General features: G+C 38.8%; 1 protein-coding gene across 2 annotated transcripts in view; it reads left to right on the top strand.

Moving 5' to 3' along the window:
- Positions 1–7,300: 7,300 nt before the first annotated feature.
- The window catches only part of PHF10 (PHD finger protein 10), a 33,055-nt gene continuing 20,892 nt past the window's right edge, over positions 7,301–19,463 (top strand). The window contains exons 1-2 of one of the 2 annotated variants that reach the window (XM_036766024.1): positions 7,301–7,447; positions 16,150–16,256. In XM_036766024.1, the coding sequence (XP_036621919.1) occupies positions 7,358–7,447; positions 16,150–16,256 (197 nt within the window). In that variant the 5' untranslated portion in view covers positions 7,301–7,357. The remainder of the gene's footprint in view (positions 7,448–16,149; positions 16,257–19,463) is intronic. The other variant, XM_036766023.1, reaches the window with a different exon arrangement.

A 19,463-nucleotide genomic window follows, 5' to 3' on the forward strand; every position in this document is an offset into this window, starting at 1 on the left:
TATATGCCTGGCAGGAGAATCTCTGGATCAAAGAGTATGGACATCTTAGCCACTTTGTTTGCTTTCCAGAGTTGGTGGGCCAATTTACAACTCCATCAATAGTATATCAAGGTACTGGTCTTTCCACAAGTCCTCCAACAGTGACTAATTTTATCTTTTTGTCTCCTTTGCTAATTTGCTGGGTATGAGATGAAATCACAGAGTACCTAGTTTTTAGTAGATTCTCTAGGATTCTCTAAGCAAACAACCATATCATCAGCAAAGAATAATACTTTTGTTTCCTCATTATGTATTTTTATTCCTTCAATTTCTTTTTCTTCTCTTATTGCTATAGCTAGCATTTCTAATACAATATTGAATAATTTTGGTGATAATGGACAGCCTTGCTTCACCCTTGATCTTACTGGGAAGGCTTCATGTTTATCTCCATTATAGATAAGGCTTGTTCTTGGTTTTAAATAGATACTACTTATTGTTTTAAGAAAGATTCCATTGATTCCTATGCTTTCTAGTGTTTTTAATAGGAATGGATGTTTATTTTGTCAAGAGCTCTTCCTGCATCTATTGATATATGATTTTGTTATTGATATGATCAATTATGTTGATGGTTTTCCTAATATTGAACCAGCCCTGCCTTCTTGGAATAAACCTCACCTGGTCATAGTATATGATCTTTGTGATATATTGCTCTAATCTCCTTGCTAGTATTTCATTTAAAATTTTTGGGTTAATAGTCATCAAGAAAATTAGTCTATAGTTTTCTTTTTCATTTTGCTTTCCTTGGTTTAGGTGTCAAAACCATATTTGTGTCATAAAAGGAATTTGGCAGGATTGCTTCTTTGCCTATTTTCCCAGTTTATAAAGTGCTGGGATGAATTGTTCCTTAAGTGTTTGGTAGAATTTACTTGTGAATCCATCTGGGCCTGGGGATTTTTTCTTAGGGAACTAATTGATTCAATTTCTTTATATAAGAAAGGGTTATTTAAATATTGTATTTCCTCTTCTGTTTATCTGGGCAATTTATATTTTTGTAAATATCCAGTCATTTTGATTGTCAGTTTTACTGGCATAGATTTAATCAAAATAACTCCTAATAATTGCTTTAATTTCATCTTCATTGTAGTGCATTCACCCTTTTCATTTTTTCTACTAGCAATTAGCTTTTATTCTTTCTTTTTTGAAATAAAATTAATCAATAGTTTATTTATTTTATTGATTTTCTCATAAAATAGCTCCTAGCTTTATTAATTAGTTTAAGGGCTATTTTATTTTCAATTTTATTAATCTCTCCTTAGACTTCCAGGATTTCCAATTGGTGTTTAAATATTTTTAATTTGTATTTTTTCTAGTTTTTTTAGTTGCATACCCAATTCATTGATCTGCCCTTTTTAATGTACATATTTAGAAATATAAATTTCCCCTGATATATTGCTTTTTCCTCTATGTGCTACTGCACCACAAATTTTGGAATGTTTCCCATTGTTGTCATTCTCTTTAAAGAAATTATTGTTTCTATGGTGTTTTTTTAACTCCCTTATTCTTTGCAATTATTTAGTTTTCAATGAATTTTTACTCTATTCTCCCATGGCCTTTATTAAATGTAATTTTTTATTGTATTATGCTCTGAAAAGGGTACATTTAACATTTATGCTTTTCTGCACTTGGTTGTAAGATTTTTAATACCCTAATCCAGGGCTGTCCAATCTTAAGTTTTTATTGAAACAATAGACAATATATTTTGATTTGCCATTTTAGTGAAATCTCTGTGGTAGCTTGGGATTTATGTAAATTTATGTAAATTTCTATGCTTGTAGAGGTGGGCTGCATTTTGGACAGCCCTGCTAATCCATGGTCAATTTTTGTGAAGGAGCAATGTATAGCTGAGAAAAGGGTATATTTTCATCTATTCCCATTTAATTTTCTCCAGAGGTCTTTTGTCTAACTTTTTCTAATAGTCTATCCACCTCCTTAACTTCTTTCTTATTTATTTTATGGTTAGACTTATCTAGCTCTGAGAGGGGAAAGTTGAAGTACTGATTTGGTACATATATTTTAGTATCCTATTACTTCATTGTCTATGGTTCCTTTTAGCAAGATGTAATTTCCCTACTTATACCATTTGATTAGGTCTATTTTTACTTTTACTTTGTCCAAGATCATGATTGCTACCCTTGCCTTTTTTATTTCAGCTGAAGCACAACAGATTCTGCTTCAACCCCTTATTTTAATTACATGCCTCTCTGTTTCAAGTGTGTTTCTCATAAACAACATATTGTTGGATTCTGATTTCTAATTCATTCTGCTGTCCACTTCAGTTGTATGGGTGCCTTCATTCTATTCACATTCAGTTATGATTATGAACTCTGTATTTCCCTACATTCTATTTTCTTCTCTTTATACTTGCCTCTTTTTTAATACTGTCTTTCCTTCTAAAGTCTGTTTTGCTTCTGACCATTGCTTTCTTTTATCTGTCCTCTCTTTAGTCACCTCCCCTGCCCTTTTCTCTTACCTCTCCCATTTCCTCATGGGCAAAACAGGTTTCTATTGTCAATAGTATATTACGTAAAACTAAAAAGTTTTTGCACAAGCAAAAGCAATGCTGCCAAAATTAGACAAGGAGCAGATATAAGGGGAAAAACATCTTTGCAGCAAGTTTTTCTGACAAAGGTCTCATTTCTAAGATATTTAAATTCATAAGATTAAAAGCCATTTCCCAGTTGATAAATGGACAAAGGATAAGAATAGCTAGTTTTCAGAGGAAGAAATCCAAGTTGTCAAGAGCCATATGAAAAAATGCTTTAAATTACTAATAATTTGAGAAATGCAAATGAAAACACCTCTGAAGTTCTAATTCACACCCATTGATTGATAAAGTTGATAGAAAGGAAAATAAATGCTGGAGGTGCTGTTGAAAAACAGAAACAGAAAAACAGAAAAAAAATTCACATCAGTGAACTGTTGGTCTGGATGGTGACCTCTTCCAGACATTCTGGAAAGCAATTTGGAATTATCCCCCTAAAGCTACTAAATTGTGAATACTCTTTGATCCAATGATATTACCACTACACTTATACTCCAAAGAGATCAAAGGAAGAGTAAAAGGATTCATATGTACAAAAATATTTATAGCGGCTCTTTTTGAAGTAGCAAAGAATTGCTAAAAACATATTAAGCTCATCAATTCTGGAATGGCTGAACACATTATAGTATGTGAGATAGAATAATACTGTGTTGTAAGAAATGATGAAGATGATGGTTTCAGAAAAACCTGGGAAGAGTTATATGAACTGATGCAGAATAAAGTAAACAGAACTGTAATACAATTTCTGCCTCTGTAAGAGACTTAGGATCTATAATCAGCACAATGAAAAACCACAATCCCAGAGGCCTCTTGATGAAACATGCTACCTGCATTCTAATAGAGAGGTAGCTGATGGACTCAGTACAAATTAAAACGAATTTTATTTTGGACATCGGCAGTTTGGGAATTTGTTTTACTTGGTTATTCCTGTTTGTAACAAAGGTTTTCTTTTTCTTTTTTTCTCAGTGGGGTAGAAGATGATGGAAGGGAGAAAAGGAGAATCTTTAAAAAATAAGAATATTATGGTATAATTAAGAAATATTAAAAATTTGAAGAAACATGTGAAGATTTACATGAACTGGCTGAGATACATAAAACCAAGAGAACAATATATATATATATATGTATACACATACATACATACATACATATGTATATTCATACATACATATATATATATATAATGACTACAACAACTTAAATGAAAAGATCAGTGAAAGAAAGTAAAGTTTTGAGTAATTGAAAAACCAATAAAGGAAATGGAAAACAGATGATACATACCTCTCCACAATACTATGAAGGACTAAAATGTATACAATAGTATACATTTTCAGATGTCACTGTATTGGATGTTTTTACTTAGCTTCGATGTCTTTTTAATCATAGCAATAGTAATCTGAAGGGTGAAAGTTGAAATGACTGATGCAAAGACAGAAGACATTAATAAAAGGTATTTTAAAAACCAAAGTAAAAGTCACTTTATAAAGGTTAATATTAAATACAACTGGGATGTTAATCATTGGCAGTTAACAATGTGGGATGGGGGAGGGGCTCAAGCAGAAAGCAGTAGAGAAAAAACATCAGACCCCCTCAGGGGTGCACCTAGAACAGTGAGGGGGCATTTTAAGTAAAGCCTTAGGTAAGTTCAGAGAATATGTTTTTACACGGATTTGTTGTCTCTTCTTCTATAATGTGTAATGGGGACTGATCAATAAGCTCAGTTCTTATTAGCCCCTTATAAGTGCAGCAGCCTGGTTGGCTAATGCAGTTCTCCTCGTGGAAGTAGTTGGGGAACTTGCTTCCAGGAGGTTCATGATGGCAGGTAATTGAAGTGCCTTGGAAGGACTCTGAAGAATGTGTAGATATTCTGAAATTGGTTTTGCTTTGCTAACCACATGAATGGTGGCCTCTATGACTTACAATCTAGGAACCCAATCCAGAGGTACATACAAAAAGCTTTAGTCAATTTTGGCTTCTCTCTTTGTGGGACCTCCTACCTGGGTTTGATTCCATTGATGATGTCTGGTAAGAGATAATGTCTGGGGAGAGGTCTTGAGCTTTTTCCCTCCAAGGCTGATCTGTGGTCCCTTGGGCCTCAGTTCTTTGCCTGCCTTGGCAGAAAATGTTGTTTCACTTTAGTTGAAGGAACTGGAAGCTCTAACCTTGTGGGTCAGGAGATCCAGACCAGCTCAATGGAAAGTGCACCAGTATAGCAGATTGGGGATGGAGGGTATGGCACAGTAAGGGAGTTATTGGATTATCCTTATTATATATTAATAGTTGTGTTACTATCTTTACTATCACTCAAGTCTGAAATTTCTGATCATAGATTTTGGCAGTCTTCTTGCCAGCTCTTTCATTTTACATATGAAGAAACCAAGGCACAAGAGATGATTTGCTTAGGGTCATACATAAAGATAATAAATAGAACTAGTATTTGAATTGAGGTTTTCTAACTTCAGATCTGAAGCCTATTCCACTGGTTAGCCCTACCTATCAAATCTCCCAAATTAAATCATTTTGTCAATCTTATTTTAGCAATTCGCTTATATCTATTTCTTTTTCTCCATTTCCATTGCCAATATCATTCTTCAGGTCCCATTACCTCTCACCTTGATTATTGCAATGGTCTAATTGGTTTTCTTCCTCCAATGTCATACTTTCACCTTTAAAATTCCTCAATGGATTTTTAATGTATATTTGAGAATGCCAGAAGGTTGGTAATAGGAAGCTGAAACAAAAAGACAAATAAGTAAAACACAGGTAGGCATCAAGTATGTCTAAAATCCTTAGTGTGGCATTCAAGGCCTTGAAAGATTTGGTCACAAAATACCTTTCAAGTCTCAGTTCCCACTACTTTCCTCCCTTTCCTTCTACAGACAAACCCTTCTCCAGGCAAAATTTCCTGAATGGGATTCCTGCTTTTCCACTTTCCTATCTCAGTTCACTGTATCATTTAAGAATGCTTTTCTGCTATACCTCCACCTGCCCAATTCCTATCTACTTTTCAAGGCCCAATTCCTTCATTTAACTTTCCTGATCCCTCTCCCAAGCCAAAAGTTGTCCTCCACAACCAACACCATCTTGCAAGCAGTACATTTTTCTCATTTTAGCTTGTAGTTATTTGCGCATGTCTCAAATCCCCTATCTTAATACAAGGTTACAGAATCCGTGGCATTATTCCTCCTATGGAGACACACAGGATTTCAGTTATTTCAGTGCTATGTAATTCTGTGGGTCATTGGGAGTTTATGTCTGAGAAAGCAGGAATGTTAGGGAAGTTGTGGGGGGTGAGGTGGGGGAAATAAAATTTAAAAGGCAGAGAACTAGAGGTAGCTTAAGCTGAAGAAAAGTGGCCTGGCCTAGAGAGGAGAAACAAGGAAACAGCTAGGCATGAAGATTATCTATCTATCTATCTATCCATATCTATCTATCTATCTATCTAATCTATCTATCTATCTAATCTATCTCCATACACCCCAGTGGTGATATATAGATCTCTATCTCTATGCCTATCTAACCCCAATCTAGGGTGATTGGTTAGAACATATACATACCAACTATATATATATATATATATATAAAAAACATACATAGGTATACATATGTATATATACATACACACATGGTTACATTTATACACAGATGATTATATACGTACACGGACTACATATTGGACTCTCTCTCATACATGTGTGCGTACGCATGCATGTATGTACAGCCCCATCACCCCAGACTGGGATCGATATTCTATCTCAGCACGGAGTGACTGGGTGCATGGTTCCATTCAGGGATCCCCAAGTTTGTAAATGCCACTCAGTCCCGGGTCGGTTTATATTTGTCCCCCCCCCCCCAGTTCCCGGGGCTCCCCTCGTGCAGAGCCCTGTGAACCGCCCTGGACGAGAGCTCTCAAGCCCTCTTTGTGCCACAACCAAATCCGCGGTCCTTTTCCCAGGGTGTTTCCAGTGAACAAGATACAATGGCAGGGATGATAAAGGGAGTCCGGGATGCGGAGAGGGGGCAACAGTATTAAGAAGCCGGCCGCCCCGCGTCCCAGAAAGCCGGCCCGGGAAGGTCCCGCTCCGCCCCAAGGGCAGGCTTAGGAGCAGAGCGGGAAGCGCAGGCCCCCGGATGCGCACCACACAAAGGCGGGGCGGGGACAGCGGCCAATGCGCACAGCAGCACAGCTGCGGCTGCGGGGACAGGCGAGAACAGAGCGGGGCGGGGCCGTCGAGGCTGGGGCTGCGGAAGGAGGCTGGCGGGGAGGGGGCGGGGTGGGGAAACCGAGGCGAGGGGGGAAGAGGGCCCGGCGGAGCCGGCCGCGCAATGGGGAAGGGGGCGGGGGAGCCGGGCTACGGTGGGAGGGGAAGGGGGTGACGTGAGGAGGGGGCTGAGCCGCGTTCTCCTCCATTCCTCTCCCGCTCCCCTGCTCTCTGGGCAGCAGCAGCGGCGGCAGCGGCAGCAGCTTCAGCAGCGGCGGCGGGAATTGAGCCGGCGACGGCGGCAGCAGCGCTGGCGGCGACCGTGGCGGTGACGGTGGCGGCGGCGGTGCCGGGCCGGGGGGCGCGCGGCGGCGGCGCTGGCCGGGGCTCGGGCCGGGGCCGGCCGCCCGGCGGCGGCGGCGGCGGCGGCGGGCGGGCGGAGGGGGCAGGGGAGGGGGCGGGGCCGGGGGAGCGGACGCCTCGGCGGCCTCTCCGCGCGGCGGCGGCAGCGGCGGCCAGGACGAGGCGGCGGCGACGGCGGCGCCGGCGGCGCGGGGGGCTCGGGCTCGGGCTGATGGCGGCGGCGGCCGCCACCCCCGGGGCTGTGCTTTCCCCGCGGCTGTGCGACAGCGACCCGGCTACGCCCGGAGCCCAGTCCCCGAAGGTGAGCTGCCCTAGAGCGGGGAAGCTTCCGGCCTGCGGGGTCTCCTAGCTCGTCCCGCTTCGGGGAGTCCCCAACGGCGGCCCCTAGCCCAGGGTGACGCCAGCCCCCTTGAGGGCCAGGCGAGCTCGGGGGCTGGACGGGGTAGGAGCACCCCGGAAACAGGTGCTGGCGGACAGGGTCCAGGGAGGGTCCGGTTTGGGGCCACCAGCTAGGGAAGTTGCCGGGGATGTGCCCGTCAACCTCTCTGAAAAGTCCAGCCCCAAGCTGTCAGCGACCCTGGAAACTGAAAATACGGAAAAGGAAAGGGAGGCCGCCTTATGATCCCCGGTCCCCAAGTGAAGAAGAGTGGGCTCTTCTAGTTACTGATTTTCAAACTGCCCCCTCCCCAAAGGTTCTCAGAAAGCCCCAGAGGCACGTACTCGTTCCCTAAACCCTCAAAATAAAGTCTTCCTTGATCCTACTTAATTTATCCCACTAGGGTGTCCCAGACTGGTTTCTCTAGTCTTTAAGTATAATTTGATACATACTTGAGGCCCTTAAGATAAGTTTCAACAGTTCAGGTTGCTGCCTAGAAATGACTTGTTAGTTAGGGTTTTTTTTTTCTTTTTTGTTTGTGGGCTTTGCTCAGGTGTGGATGTTGACTGGGATCTTAGAGAGTTTTGAAGCCTCTGGATAATGCAACAGGAACAGTAAAGTGGAAAGTTTTTCTAACTAGTTATATTTTTGGAGAGTCCACATGGATGAAATCACAAATGCATTGGCGTATTGAAGTAATACTTATAATTATTTTAAGCTATTAAATTTATAGTGAGTCACTAGTTTACTGGACAGCTTAATGTAGTATAACAGGAAAAGAACCCAATTCAGGAGACCTTTTTATTCAAGACGCCTTCAGTTTTACTCCAGAACTTTGTTTACAAAATAACCTTGCCTCCTTTTGAAAAGAGGGATTAGACTTGTTCTGTTTGGACTCGGGCAGATCCAGCAGAAACTTTGAGTGGAACTTGCCAAAAGACAAATTTAGATTTCGTGTTTGTAAAAACTTAGAAAACTTAGAAAAAGTGAAATGGGCTGCTTCTGGAAGTACTGGTTTTTCTTTCACTGCCGGTCTTCCAAGCAAAGGCTGGATAATCACTTGTGGGATTATGTTGTTGTGGGGATTCTTTTTCATATCCTTTTTTTGAGAGGACTGGCCCAAATTGGAATGAAAATTGTTCCTATAAATATGAATAGCTTTTTTCATTATTCATTATAAATAGTGTAATATTACAAAAACACTTTTGCATGTATTATTTTGCTTGATCCTCAGCCATTTGAATTAGGAAATTCAAGTGTTATAATCCTCCCATTACATATGAACTCAACACAGTTCAGGTATAGTCAGCCTCTGAGTCTGTAAGACCCACCTCTGACACAGGCTAGCTTTATGACCCTGGATAAGTCACTTAATCTTTAAGTGCCCTAGGCAACTTGTTTATACATGGTTAGATGATCAGGTGGTGAATCTGCTTTGAGTGGAAGGTATTTTCAGACTAGGAGGTCCCTGTACGATGACACTGAAAGATGAAGTTCCTTCCTCCCTGCAGGAAAAAAAAACACAAATGAGGAAAAGGTTCAGAGAAGTTCTGACTTATCTCTAGCTAGTGAAAGAAGTAAGACTTCAGCTGTGACAGTGATAGATCTAAATCCAAAGTACTACATCGTATCTACGCTATGATGTAAATGCAACGTATTTTAATTTCATTTTTGATATATTTGCTTAGATTTTCAGAACTGTGAATCTGAGCCAACATTTTTCTTTTTTAAAAAAGTAGACTAAAAACAATTATTACCAATCTTGGAAAAATAAACCAACCTTTGACCAAAAATTAATAAAGTATATGCTTAAGATAATACAAAAATGGAGACAACATAAAACCATAGGAGCATTTTGATATTTCTGACTTAATTTTTATTTGCGTTTTTTTATTCGAATGGATTTTCTAAGTACAAGCTGGAAAATGGAGATCTTCCTCTTTTGCAAGGGGGAAGAACTAAGGACGAAATAAGAATTTAAATATTTTTAAATGAAAGGACAGAGAAAATATCCAAATGATCATATACAGTCTTAGAAGTTAAAAAATATTTTGCGGCTTAAGAGTTATGACTGAATGTTGAAAGAGAAACAAATACTTTAAAAAACTCATTTTGAGATCTAGTAAACAAGTTGAAATACAGCAGCCAGAGAGTGAACAGGCTAAGTTCGAGGGTTACAAAGAAAGGCAAAAACACAGACCCTGCTCTCAGGGAGTTCACCTTCTAAGGGGAGAGCCAACCTGTAAATAACTATGAGCTAATAATTAGAAAACCATCTCAGATTAAGTTTGGTATATGTAGCTACTATATAGATTTGGAAAATTTTTTTTTCAATTGGAATTCTTTTACTTTGGAACCATGATTTCAGTGGTATGAGAAGGTCAGAAATCCCCTGAACATTCCTAATGCACTTCCTCTGGCTCTTGTAAGATCTCAGGAGTGTACGTAGCATGAGTGTTTTCTATTACTTTTGCTTTTCACTATTATCACTGACCTGCCACTTTTTTTACTTTCATAATCTTTATACCTTGTATAGCATTTTTACATCTTGGTAATATTCTGTAGGCAACCTTATAACCACCAGCAGAATCTCCATTGCCCTTTGAGTTACTTGCAGTTTTTATTTTTCTAACATTGTGGTGTGCGTGATTTGCAGTTATATAGCATCATCAGGGAACAATGTATGATGCTCGAGAGATGCTAGATTCTAACATCCAAACTTGACAGAACAAATCACCTTAATAAAAGGATTTGTTCTGCGAAGTTTGGATTCAGTCAAAGGTCTGCACTTGAGGACCTAAAGGGCCGCATGTGGCCTTGAGGCCAAAGGTTCCTCACCCCTGTCAGCTAGAACAACATCTGCTAGAGATCAGGTCTAAGCATATTTGGAAAAGTAAACAGTGCTTAATTTTTAAAAACAAGTTTTTATTAATTTGCTTTTTACATCATTTACTTTTCTCAATGGGTCTCTCACACTTTCCAGAGAACCACCTCTTAAAGGGGAAAAAAGTTTGAGAAATGTAACCAACAGATGATGATAGGTAGTTAATGAATAGTGCCATCCACTGTGGCAGCAAGCACTTTGTGATCATTGAAAGCACTGCTTGTATATGAGAAGACACTTCCATCTGCTTCTTTGGAATGATGGGGGACCATGGGTATGGAACACTATGTAGAAGTCAGAATGTTCCAATATACTAATAACCAACATTTATGTAGCGCTTCAAAGTTTGCAGTAGTTAATAAAACATTTATTAAAGTACCCAAAATGTGCCAGCACTGTGCTGAACTCTAGAGATACAAATACAAAAAAGGAAAAACAGCCCCTGCCTTCAAGGAGCCTACCGTCTAAGACAGCACATAAAAGAAAGCTGAAAACAGGAAGGGAGAGGTAAGAGATAAAGAAGCGTGGTAAAGAAGTCAGAGAAATCTCAGAAGGAGTGTGGCCAGTCACTTAACCCCAATTGCCCTGCCTTTCCCCCACATGAGGAGAGCTGGATGTAGGTTATCTCATTTGACCATCACAACAGTCCTGGGAGGTAGTTGGTATCATTGTCCCTGTTTATGGATAGAGAAACAGGCACACAAGAGGTTACCTGACTTGCCTGAGTCACATAGCTAGTATATGTTTGAGTCCAACTTTCTGCCTCTAGGTCCAGTTTGTATCCACTGTGCTACTTGTCTTCATCTGTTGGTTAGTTTTGCTGAACTTTTTTTCTCTTATTTTATTATTTTTTTATTCTGGGAGGGGTAGAAATGAGGGATCCTGTGGGAAAAGTAGTTGATACAAAAATTTAAAAAATCAATAAAAATTTAAAAAATCAATAAAAATTTTAAAAAAATAAAGCACTGTTCTGTTTTCCAGGTGTGATCTGCTCGACTTCCTCATTTCTGGTACCAGCTAATTATCCCACATATGATGCCAATCCAAGATATATGTATGTTGGTGTACTGACTTGTTAAAATTTTTGTGTAGCTGCTTGGCATAGTCTGGGCCATACGGTAGTATGACTGAACTCTGCTAGGAATGAGTGGTGGAAGAGCACAGGTTCTGTAGTCAAGAGATCTGGTTAGAAATTTAGGTTGTCACTAGATGTGTGACCACGGGCGTATTACTTGGTTTTCTCATTTGTAAAATGGGCACAATCCTTTCTGTAGATATAGCAAAAGGTTGGTTTGAAGAAAACACTTTGCATACCTTAGTGCTGTATAAATGAGTTCTGGGCTTGCTATGTTAGTACAATGTACACTGCAATGATCACATCTGTGAATAAATATATTTGGAGAACCTTGGTATTAATAGCAGGTCTTTTGTTGGGGCTCTGCACAAGACAGAGACACTGGCAAATATCTTAGAAAAACATATGTATTCCTGTATACACTTTGCTAAATGTCAATACTCAGATCTTTGAAGTAGTCTTGTAGACTTACTTTGAGGAAGGCCTTCAAAACTGCATTTTTTTCTACTGTATTAAATGCTTTTTGAAAATCAGTAATGGATCTAGCTAGATTTTACATTTTTTATATGTCAGATTTGTGATCAGAGAAGTGGTTGGATGTAGAAGATCATTTTTGAAAGCCTATCTTTGTCACATTTTCATCAAAGATACTTTCAGTGCCTGCATAGAACCAGTTGCTTATAAAAATGCTGACTTACTGGTTCTATTTCACATCTTTGTCTAAGTCTTTGGCCTCTTTTCTTTCTGGATTACAATCCATATTTTCAACATATTTTTCACTGACCTACTAAGTCTACTTTTGCAGTGAAATTCATCAAGTATAATAGAGTGTTTGCTTAATTTGGAGGAGCTTGTCAAGTTGTTAATAGAATTTCTCTTCATCTTGTAACATGTTTGCACATACACTGAAATTGTCTTCCTAGTGGTCTGTTTGCTCACGTATCACTTATGTTGCAAAGCAAGGGGATCAAGTGTCCTGTGAAATGTTTCTTTTTGGCTTTATCTGTATGGTGAATTCAGTTCTGCAAACTCCTTTATGTATTTGTTTTACCTGTTCTGTTTAGTTAGTTTCTTTATGTCTTTTTTCGTTTATACTGAAAATGTCAGTACGAATACAATCAGTTTATCCAACTGTGTCGTGTAGTCGGATCTTTGAACCAAAATCAAACATTAAGAGTGTTAGTTGTTGTGGGCCAAGATACTAGTAGATTCACAGCATCTTGAATTAACTCTCTGAACCCCATGCAACTAACCAGGGTTGTTGTAAGTCGGGAACCCTGAAACAGATCCAGGTCAGTTTGAATTAACTTTACTTCCGGGTGGATTGATGTCAGACTTAGCTGTGAGCCCTTTTGGCAAGGACCCCTCTATGGATTAAGCAGCAGGCTTGTAAGACTTCATGCAGTCTTCTTGTAGGGCTTTTATCTGGGAGTCATTGAGTATGTTTTATTAAAGTAATTGCTTAGCTCAGCTCTCAGACTTCAAGATCCATTGGAATGGGCACCACTTCCTGAGTACTTGTAGTTAAATTTATGACTGTAGATGATCGAACAACTGTTATTCTTAGCACTGTTCTTTCTCTTCCACAACTCTTTCAGCTTCACCATGTAGGTAATGAAAATTTTTCTAACAGTTGAGGCTGTTTAAAGGTAAAGTAGGCTGCCTTGGGAGATCATGGCTTCCCCTTCACTTGAACTTACCTTGTGGAGGGAATTCTTGTTCAAATGTAGGTTGGACCAGGTACATTTCAGTTGGCATTTTGTGTGGTGGAAAGGGGCTGCACAGTATAGATAACCATTTTGTGTTTTTTTTGTTTTTGCCTGTTTAGGGCATCTCCTTGGACAAAAAAAAATTATTTACTTGGTGGCCAATCTCATGATGGTTATTAAATTTAGCTCTGTAATTATTCTAGTAGTAGATTTATTCAAGACTTTGCCAGCTTGGTAGAACCTGCCAAACTTTGGATTCTCATGACAGCTTTTGAGAACCTAGGGTCACAGGGAGGCATAGAAAGACTTTTTTAAAGGACCATATAGATAAGGTTATTTAAAAATAGAAATACAGGCATTCATATATTTTGCCACTCAGCTTGTTAATTATTACCTAAATAATTCTTTCCACCAAAGTTCTTCCCTGATGTCTTGTTGTGGCATGGCAATAATTCTCTTTTCTAAAGTCTGCCATCAATAAGTCTAAGCCTTGGCAAGTTGTTCTAATCTGTAAAGCCTTTGTCTAGTTCATACCACAAATTGTATGTGCATGTGTCATTCAGGAAGCTGCCTAGTTAAATTTGTAGAGGCTTATGACAGGACATTTGGCCACTAGTTAATGAATTATCTTGAGCACAAGCAACTCATGAAGACTGTACATTAAGGCATGAAGTGGTTATGGTCTTCAGTGATGGAGAAAGTGCCTACATTAATGAATCAATGGTCTCTTGAGGTTGAAGCACAAAAAGGGCCTTCTCTTCTTTTGGCCATTCCTTTTGATTGAACAGTTTTGGAGCAGATGAAGACAGATTCACTCAGGATACAGCTTTATGTGCTTTAGTTGAACTTTGTATGGTCTCCAAGAAAACGTGTTGTCTAAAATTTGGCACTAACTACAACACTTAAATGAAGATTTCTAATTCAGTCTTTTCAGAGGTCTTCCTTTAAAACATATTGTTAATATCAATCATCAAGCAGCTTCCCCTTGGGCAACTAAAATTCAACATGTCTGAAACAGAACTCTTACCTTTCCCTCCAAACTCACCCCTTTTCTGAACGTCCCCATTTTTGCTGAAGGCTATTAGCATCCTTCCAGTTACCAGGTTCACAACCTTGTATTTATCCTCGACTCTTCTCTCTCCATATCTAATCAGTTGCCAAATCTTGTAAATTCTGGCAGATTCTACTACTGAAACATAACATCTTTCGTCTCTCCCTTTCTGTTTTCTCATGGGTATCATTCTAGTTCTAGTCCTCATTACACCCGGCTTGGACTATTGCAGCAGCCTCCTAATTGTTCTCTCTGCCTCAAGGCTATTTCTTCTCCAGTCCATCTTCCATACAGGGCAAGTCTGACCCTGTCACTCCTTGATTCAGTAAACTCGAATGGCCAAATTCCTAGAAAAAGTTGGATACTTGTTGCCTCTGCTTCTTCCTCTGCTCTCACTTCTCCACTTCTTCTAAATTGGCTTTCCAACTTCATGGCTTAATTGAAACTTCTCTTTCCAAAGTTAAACGTCATTTGTTGACTCACTTATTGACTCATTCCCCCCTTACATATATTCTCTTGTTTCTGGGTTTTCGTATCAGTTTTCGCTTGTTTTTCCTATCTGTCTGACCATTTTGTCTCCATCTTTGTCCATTTGCTTCATTATCATCGGTATTACCATTAATACTTCCTCCCCTTTCCCCTCTTCTTCCTACCCAAGCTCCATTCTGGATCCTCTTCTTTTTTTAAATCAATCTTATTTGGTGACCTTATCAGCTCCTGTTGGTTTAAGTATCATCTATATGCAGATGAGTCCCAGATTTACAAGTCTGGTCTTCTCTCCTGAGTTCTGTATCACAAACTGCCTATTGGACATTTCATACTGCCCCAGAAGTGACAGATAGGATTTTCATTTTAATTTCTTCTGATCTCAAATCCTGTTAGTGCCTTGAACTTAATAGGAATATACCTGTGTACATGTGTATTGCATCTAGGTATATACTATGCATATTTATTATTTTTATGATTTATTCTAGTTTTTCCTAAGGAAGATTTCTTTCCTCTACCACTCTTAAAACCCCTCTTAATGTTCCAGTTCCTGGCATCCTGTTTATAATGAGGGAACCCATTGTTCTTAGTTTAAGAGAAGATTATTAATGTTCCATGAATTGTTTATACCTTGTTATTCGTGTTGGTGATCAAGAAGGTAATACTTGTTGAAGTCATTTTTTCAGCTCACACAAAGTTCAGTTTAGCTGATATTTGCTAAATGCTATAACATTTATTAAACCATTGCCAGGTCCTGGGGCACTATACTATATCCACAGCACCATTCTAGGTGCTGGGGGAGATACAAAAAATCAAATAAAATATGATCCCAGTCTTCCTGGAGTTTATAGTCTCATAGCAAGATACAATATAAAGTAATAACTGTATTGCTGAACAAGACAGATAAATATGAGAAGTTTAAACAAATTGATTATGTAGCATTCTAATGGCAGGAGGAGACTTGAATAACATACAAGAACAGTCAAATCAAAAATTATTTAAACTTTGAAGGAGTAGGGAGAGACATACATACTCTATCCATTTTAGGCTTGAGAGTCCAAAAAACCTGCTATTCTCCTTTGTCCAGCTCTGACCCAGTTTTACTAAGTAGTTATGCAAAGAGTGCCATCCACTGAAGAAAATCTATGCAGGGAATTATTTACATAGAAATAAAAAATATATATGTATACATATGCATATCAGTTTTCATATTTTTAAGCTGGCCAGTAACCATTAATCAGGAAATCAGTTATTGGTACGATGGTGAACCTGTTGAGGAACTATTGAAATTCAAAAGTTAGGGGGCAGACCCAAGTCTAGGGTGGACTGTTATCAAACAAAAGAGAAAAATGTCTTTTAGAAAGCCCTCAGTCCTAAAGTCCCTTGTTTATTCTTTTCCCTTTCTTAAATCTTAAATTATAGGATGATACTGAAGAAAATTCCAATGATGGCACCCAGCCATCCAAAAGGAGGAGAATGGGCTCAGGAGACAGCTCTCGGAGTTGTGAAACTTCAAGTCAGGACCTTGGGTATTGATATTTTATTATATAATGATATTTTAATGGTGTTGTATGTTTTTCTGTGCTTCTGCATTATTTTGTCTTTTTGCATTAGTTAGCTAATAATCACCAGTATTCTGTCCCTATTTCTCACTAATTTCATAGTCTTTATAATATGGTTTTAGTTTTGGTTGGTCTCTTTACTATTCTTCCCACATATTTGGTTCCATTCAAGAGGTATTTGTTAAATATCTACAGTGAGCTGAATACTGCCCTTCCTTCTCTATTCTTTCTGAAATGCCTTTTAGTTTTAATCAATTTAATGTCCCTTTTTCTTCTTCAGAGGGAAATTTAATACATATCATCACTACTGTCTTAAAACATTTGAAGGGCTTTCATGGAGAAAATACTCTTAGACCTGTAATGTAGAACTTAGATCAATGGATCTGGAAGTTTCAGAAAGGTAGATTTAGGCTTTAGCATAAGGAAAATTCTGCTAACATTCATAGCTCCCCAGAAAGGGAATGGCCTCCCTTGGGAGGTGGGAGTTTCCCCTCATTTAAGGACTTCAGCTAAAGGCTACTTAACCACTTATTGGGGGTAGAAGGGTGTTAAAGGGATTCTTGGTTGGGTGCTGCTTAGACTAGATGGCTGCTGTGGGCCCTTCTAGCTCTAAGATTCTGCTAATGTTTGGGGAAAAGTCTCGTTGCTCTTTTATTTTGGCTGAGGTCTCACAGAGAGAAGCAAAATGAGTTGCTTGAGATCACACTATAGTTAGCAGAGCCACAAATTTTCATAATTCTTCATTAATCTGTTATTTTTACTTTACTTTGTTTAGTTTTTGGACTTATGAACTGAACCTTAAAAGCATTGATAATCAGTGATAACCCCTGAGAAAGTTAGACTATTATAATAGCCTCTAATTGATCCCTCTGCCTATAGTCTGTCCCCAACAAGTCCAGCTTTCAAACAGGTACCAAATTGATATTCCTAAAGCCTCTAGAGGCCTTCCCTTGTCACTGCCTTGCTCAAGAAGTTTCAGAGGTTTCCTAATGCACCTAAGATAAAAGACAGATACCTTTCTGGCATGTGAAACCTTCCACAATCTGACTCTTACATGTCCTTCTGACTGATTTCACATTTCTCCCCCTCATACACTCTATAGTCTGAACAAAGTCACCTCTTTGCCATAACCTGCATTTTGCACAGGCTCTCCATATGCCTGGAATGCATTCCTTTTACTGCTTAGAATCCCTATCTTCTTTCAAAAGGTTCAGTTCAAATTCTTCCTCTTCTTTTTGACCTTTCCTCATCCTCCCTGTTGTTATTATCTGCCTTCTCCCTAAATTATATTTATTTTGTATATATTTTGTACTGTCATATGTGTGCATGTTGTTCTCCTCCCACCACACCCCACAACTAGGATGTAAGACTATTGGGGGGCGTGAACTGTATCATTTTTGTCTTTTTTTATCTTCACAATCTCTTGCTTCTTGAATGAATGTTGTTATTGTGGAGTGAAGTTTAATTGGGAAAGGCTTCTTAGAAGAATAGGCTCTTCTTGAATTGAAAGATGAGGGGACATGGTTTAGTTAAGAAGAAATGTAAGGACTTTCCATAAAGAGATTTTGAGCTCATAGATTGAAAGCTAGAAGGGAGGGACCCTTAAAGGTCGTTGAGACCAACCTTCTCATTTTATAGGTGAGTAAACAAAAATAGAAATGACTTAAATAAGTTCGCACAGTTGTAACAAGTGTCAAAGGATCCTAACTCAGGTCCTTGGTATAATGGGTAGGGCATTGGACTTAGAGACAGAAAGACCTCGGTTCATAGCTTACCTCAGACACTTGGGCAATTCATCTAACTATTCAATGCCTCAAGTTTCATCATCTGTAAAATGGAGCTCAATGCCATGACCTCTTAGGGCCTGTGCAACTCTTAATTCTGTGATTCTCAGTCCAGAATGCTTTGATACAGATAGAGTGAGAATAAGAAGATTGTAAGGAGACTGACCTGGTGGAAATTGAAGTATTAAAGTGTAAAGACTGCTGAGATATGGTTTATTAACTGGGGTTCAAACAAGATTTTATTATGGTGTAGAATTCAACTACACTACAAAGTTTCTGTCTCAATAAGACATTATCATGATCTCCTGAGTTTACACATCTAACACTTGCAAATTCGTGCCAGATACATCTGTGTCATGAAAAATGAAAATAACATTTCACCCTGCTATGAAGATAGTCATTTTTACATGTTATCTCTGGAGTGGAACACATGTCATAGTGATTGTTTCCCTTGTTCCTCTGAGCATTCTTTTAAACGTTTGATGTGGTATCATTCAATTTTTTCTTTTGGTGGTACCATTATCTTTCTAGTTACCAAGGTTTATAAGCTTGTAGTCATCCTCTCATCCCCTCCACCTCTTACCTGTTCCAGTCACATCTTGTCAATTCTATCTTACATTTCTTATAGCCATTCCCTCTTTTCCTCCAGCCACCACTGTAGTTCAGGTCCTTATTGTTTCTCACCTGAACTATTATTGAGTAGCTTCTGTTTTGTTACTTTGCTTCGCTGATGTCTTTTGTTTTTATGTAACATTCATTTCCAAATATATTATCCCTGCCAACTACCTTGTCTAGGAAACCTCTTGTAACCAATATGAAAAAAGAAAGGGGAAAGATAAGTTATTCAGCAAAACTGACCACCCCCTTGGACTTTTCCAACAGTATGCCTATAGTTTTCTCCACTCCTGCAGTGAAGTGAGAGTTGCATTTTCTCAAGTCTTTTCTGAGTCTTGGTCATTATAAGAAATCTTTACTAAAAAAAAAAAAATCACATTTGTTCATTTATCTTTACCATTTTTTTCTTTTTAAATTTTGAGGTCCAAATTCCTTCCCTCCTACCCCTTCCCTGCTTCTTCCACTGAGAAAGCAAGTAAAATGATATCAGTTATACATGTGAAATTATGTAAACCATTGCCATATTGCAAAAAAAGATAAAGAGCAAAAAAAGCGAATTATAGTTCATTTTGCACTTAGAGTTCATCAGTTCTATCTCTGATAGTGGATAGCAGTTTTTCATCATGAATCCTTAGGAATTAATTGTCTTAGTCATTGTGTTGATAAGAGTAGACAAATCTTTCACAGTTGATCATCATTGCAATGTTGCTGTTACAGTGCACAGTGATCTCCTGGTTCTTCTCACTTCATTCTGCATCAGTTTATATGGATCTTA

The sequence above is a fragment of the Trichosurus vulpecula genome, chromosome 7, assembly GCF_011100635.1.
Source record: "Trichosurus vulpecula isolate mTriVul1 chromosome 7, mTriVul1.pri, whole genome shotgun sequence".
NCBI lineage: Eukaryota > Metazoa > Chordata > Mammalia > Diprotodontia > Phalangeridae > Trichosurus > Trichosurus vulpecula.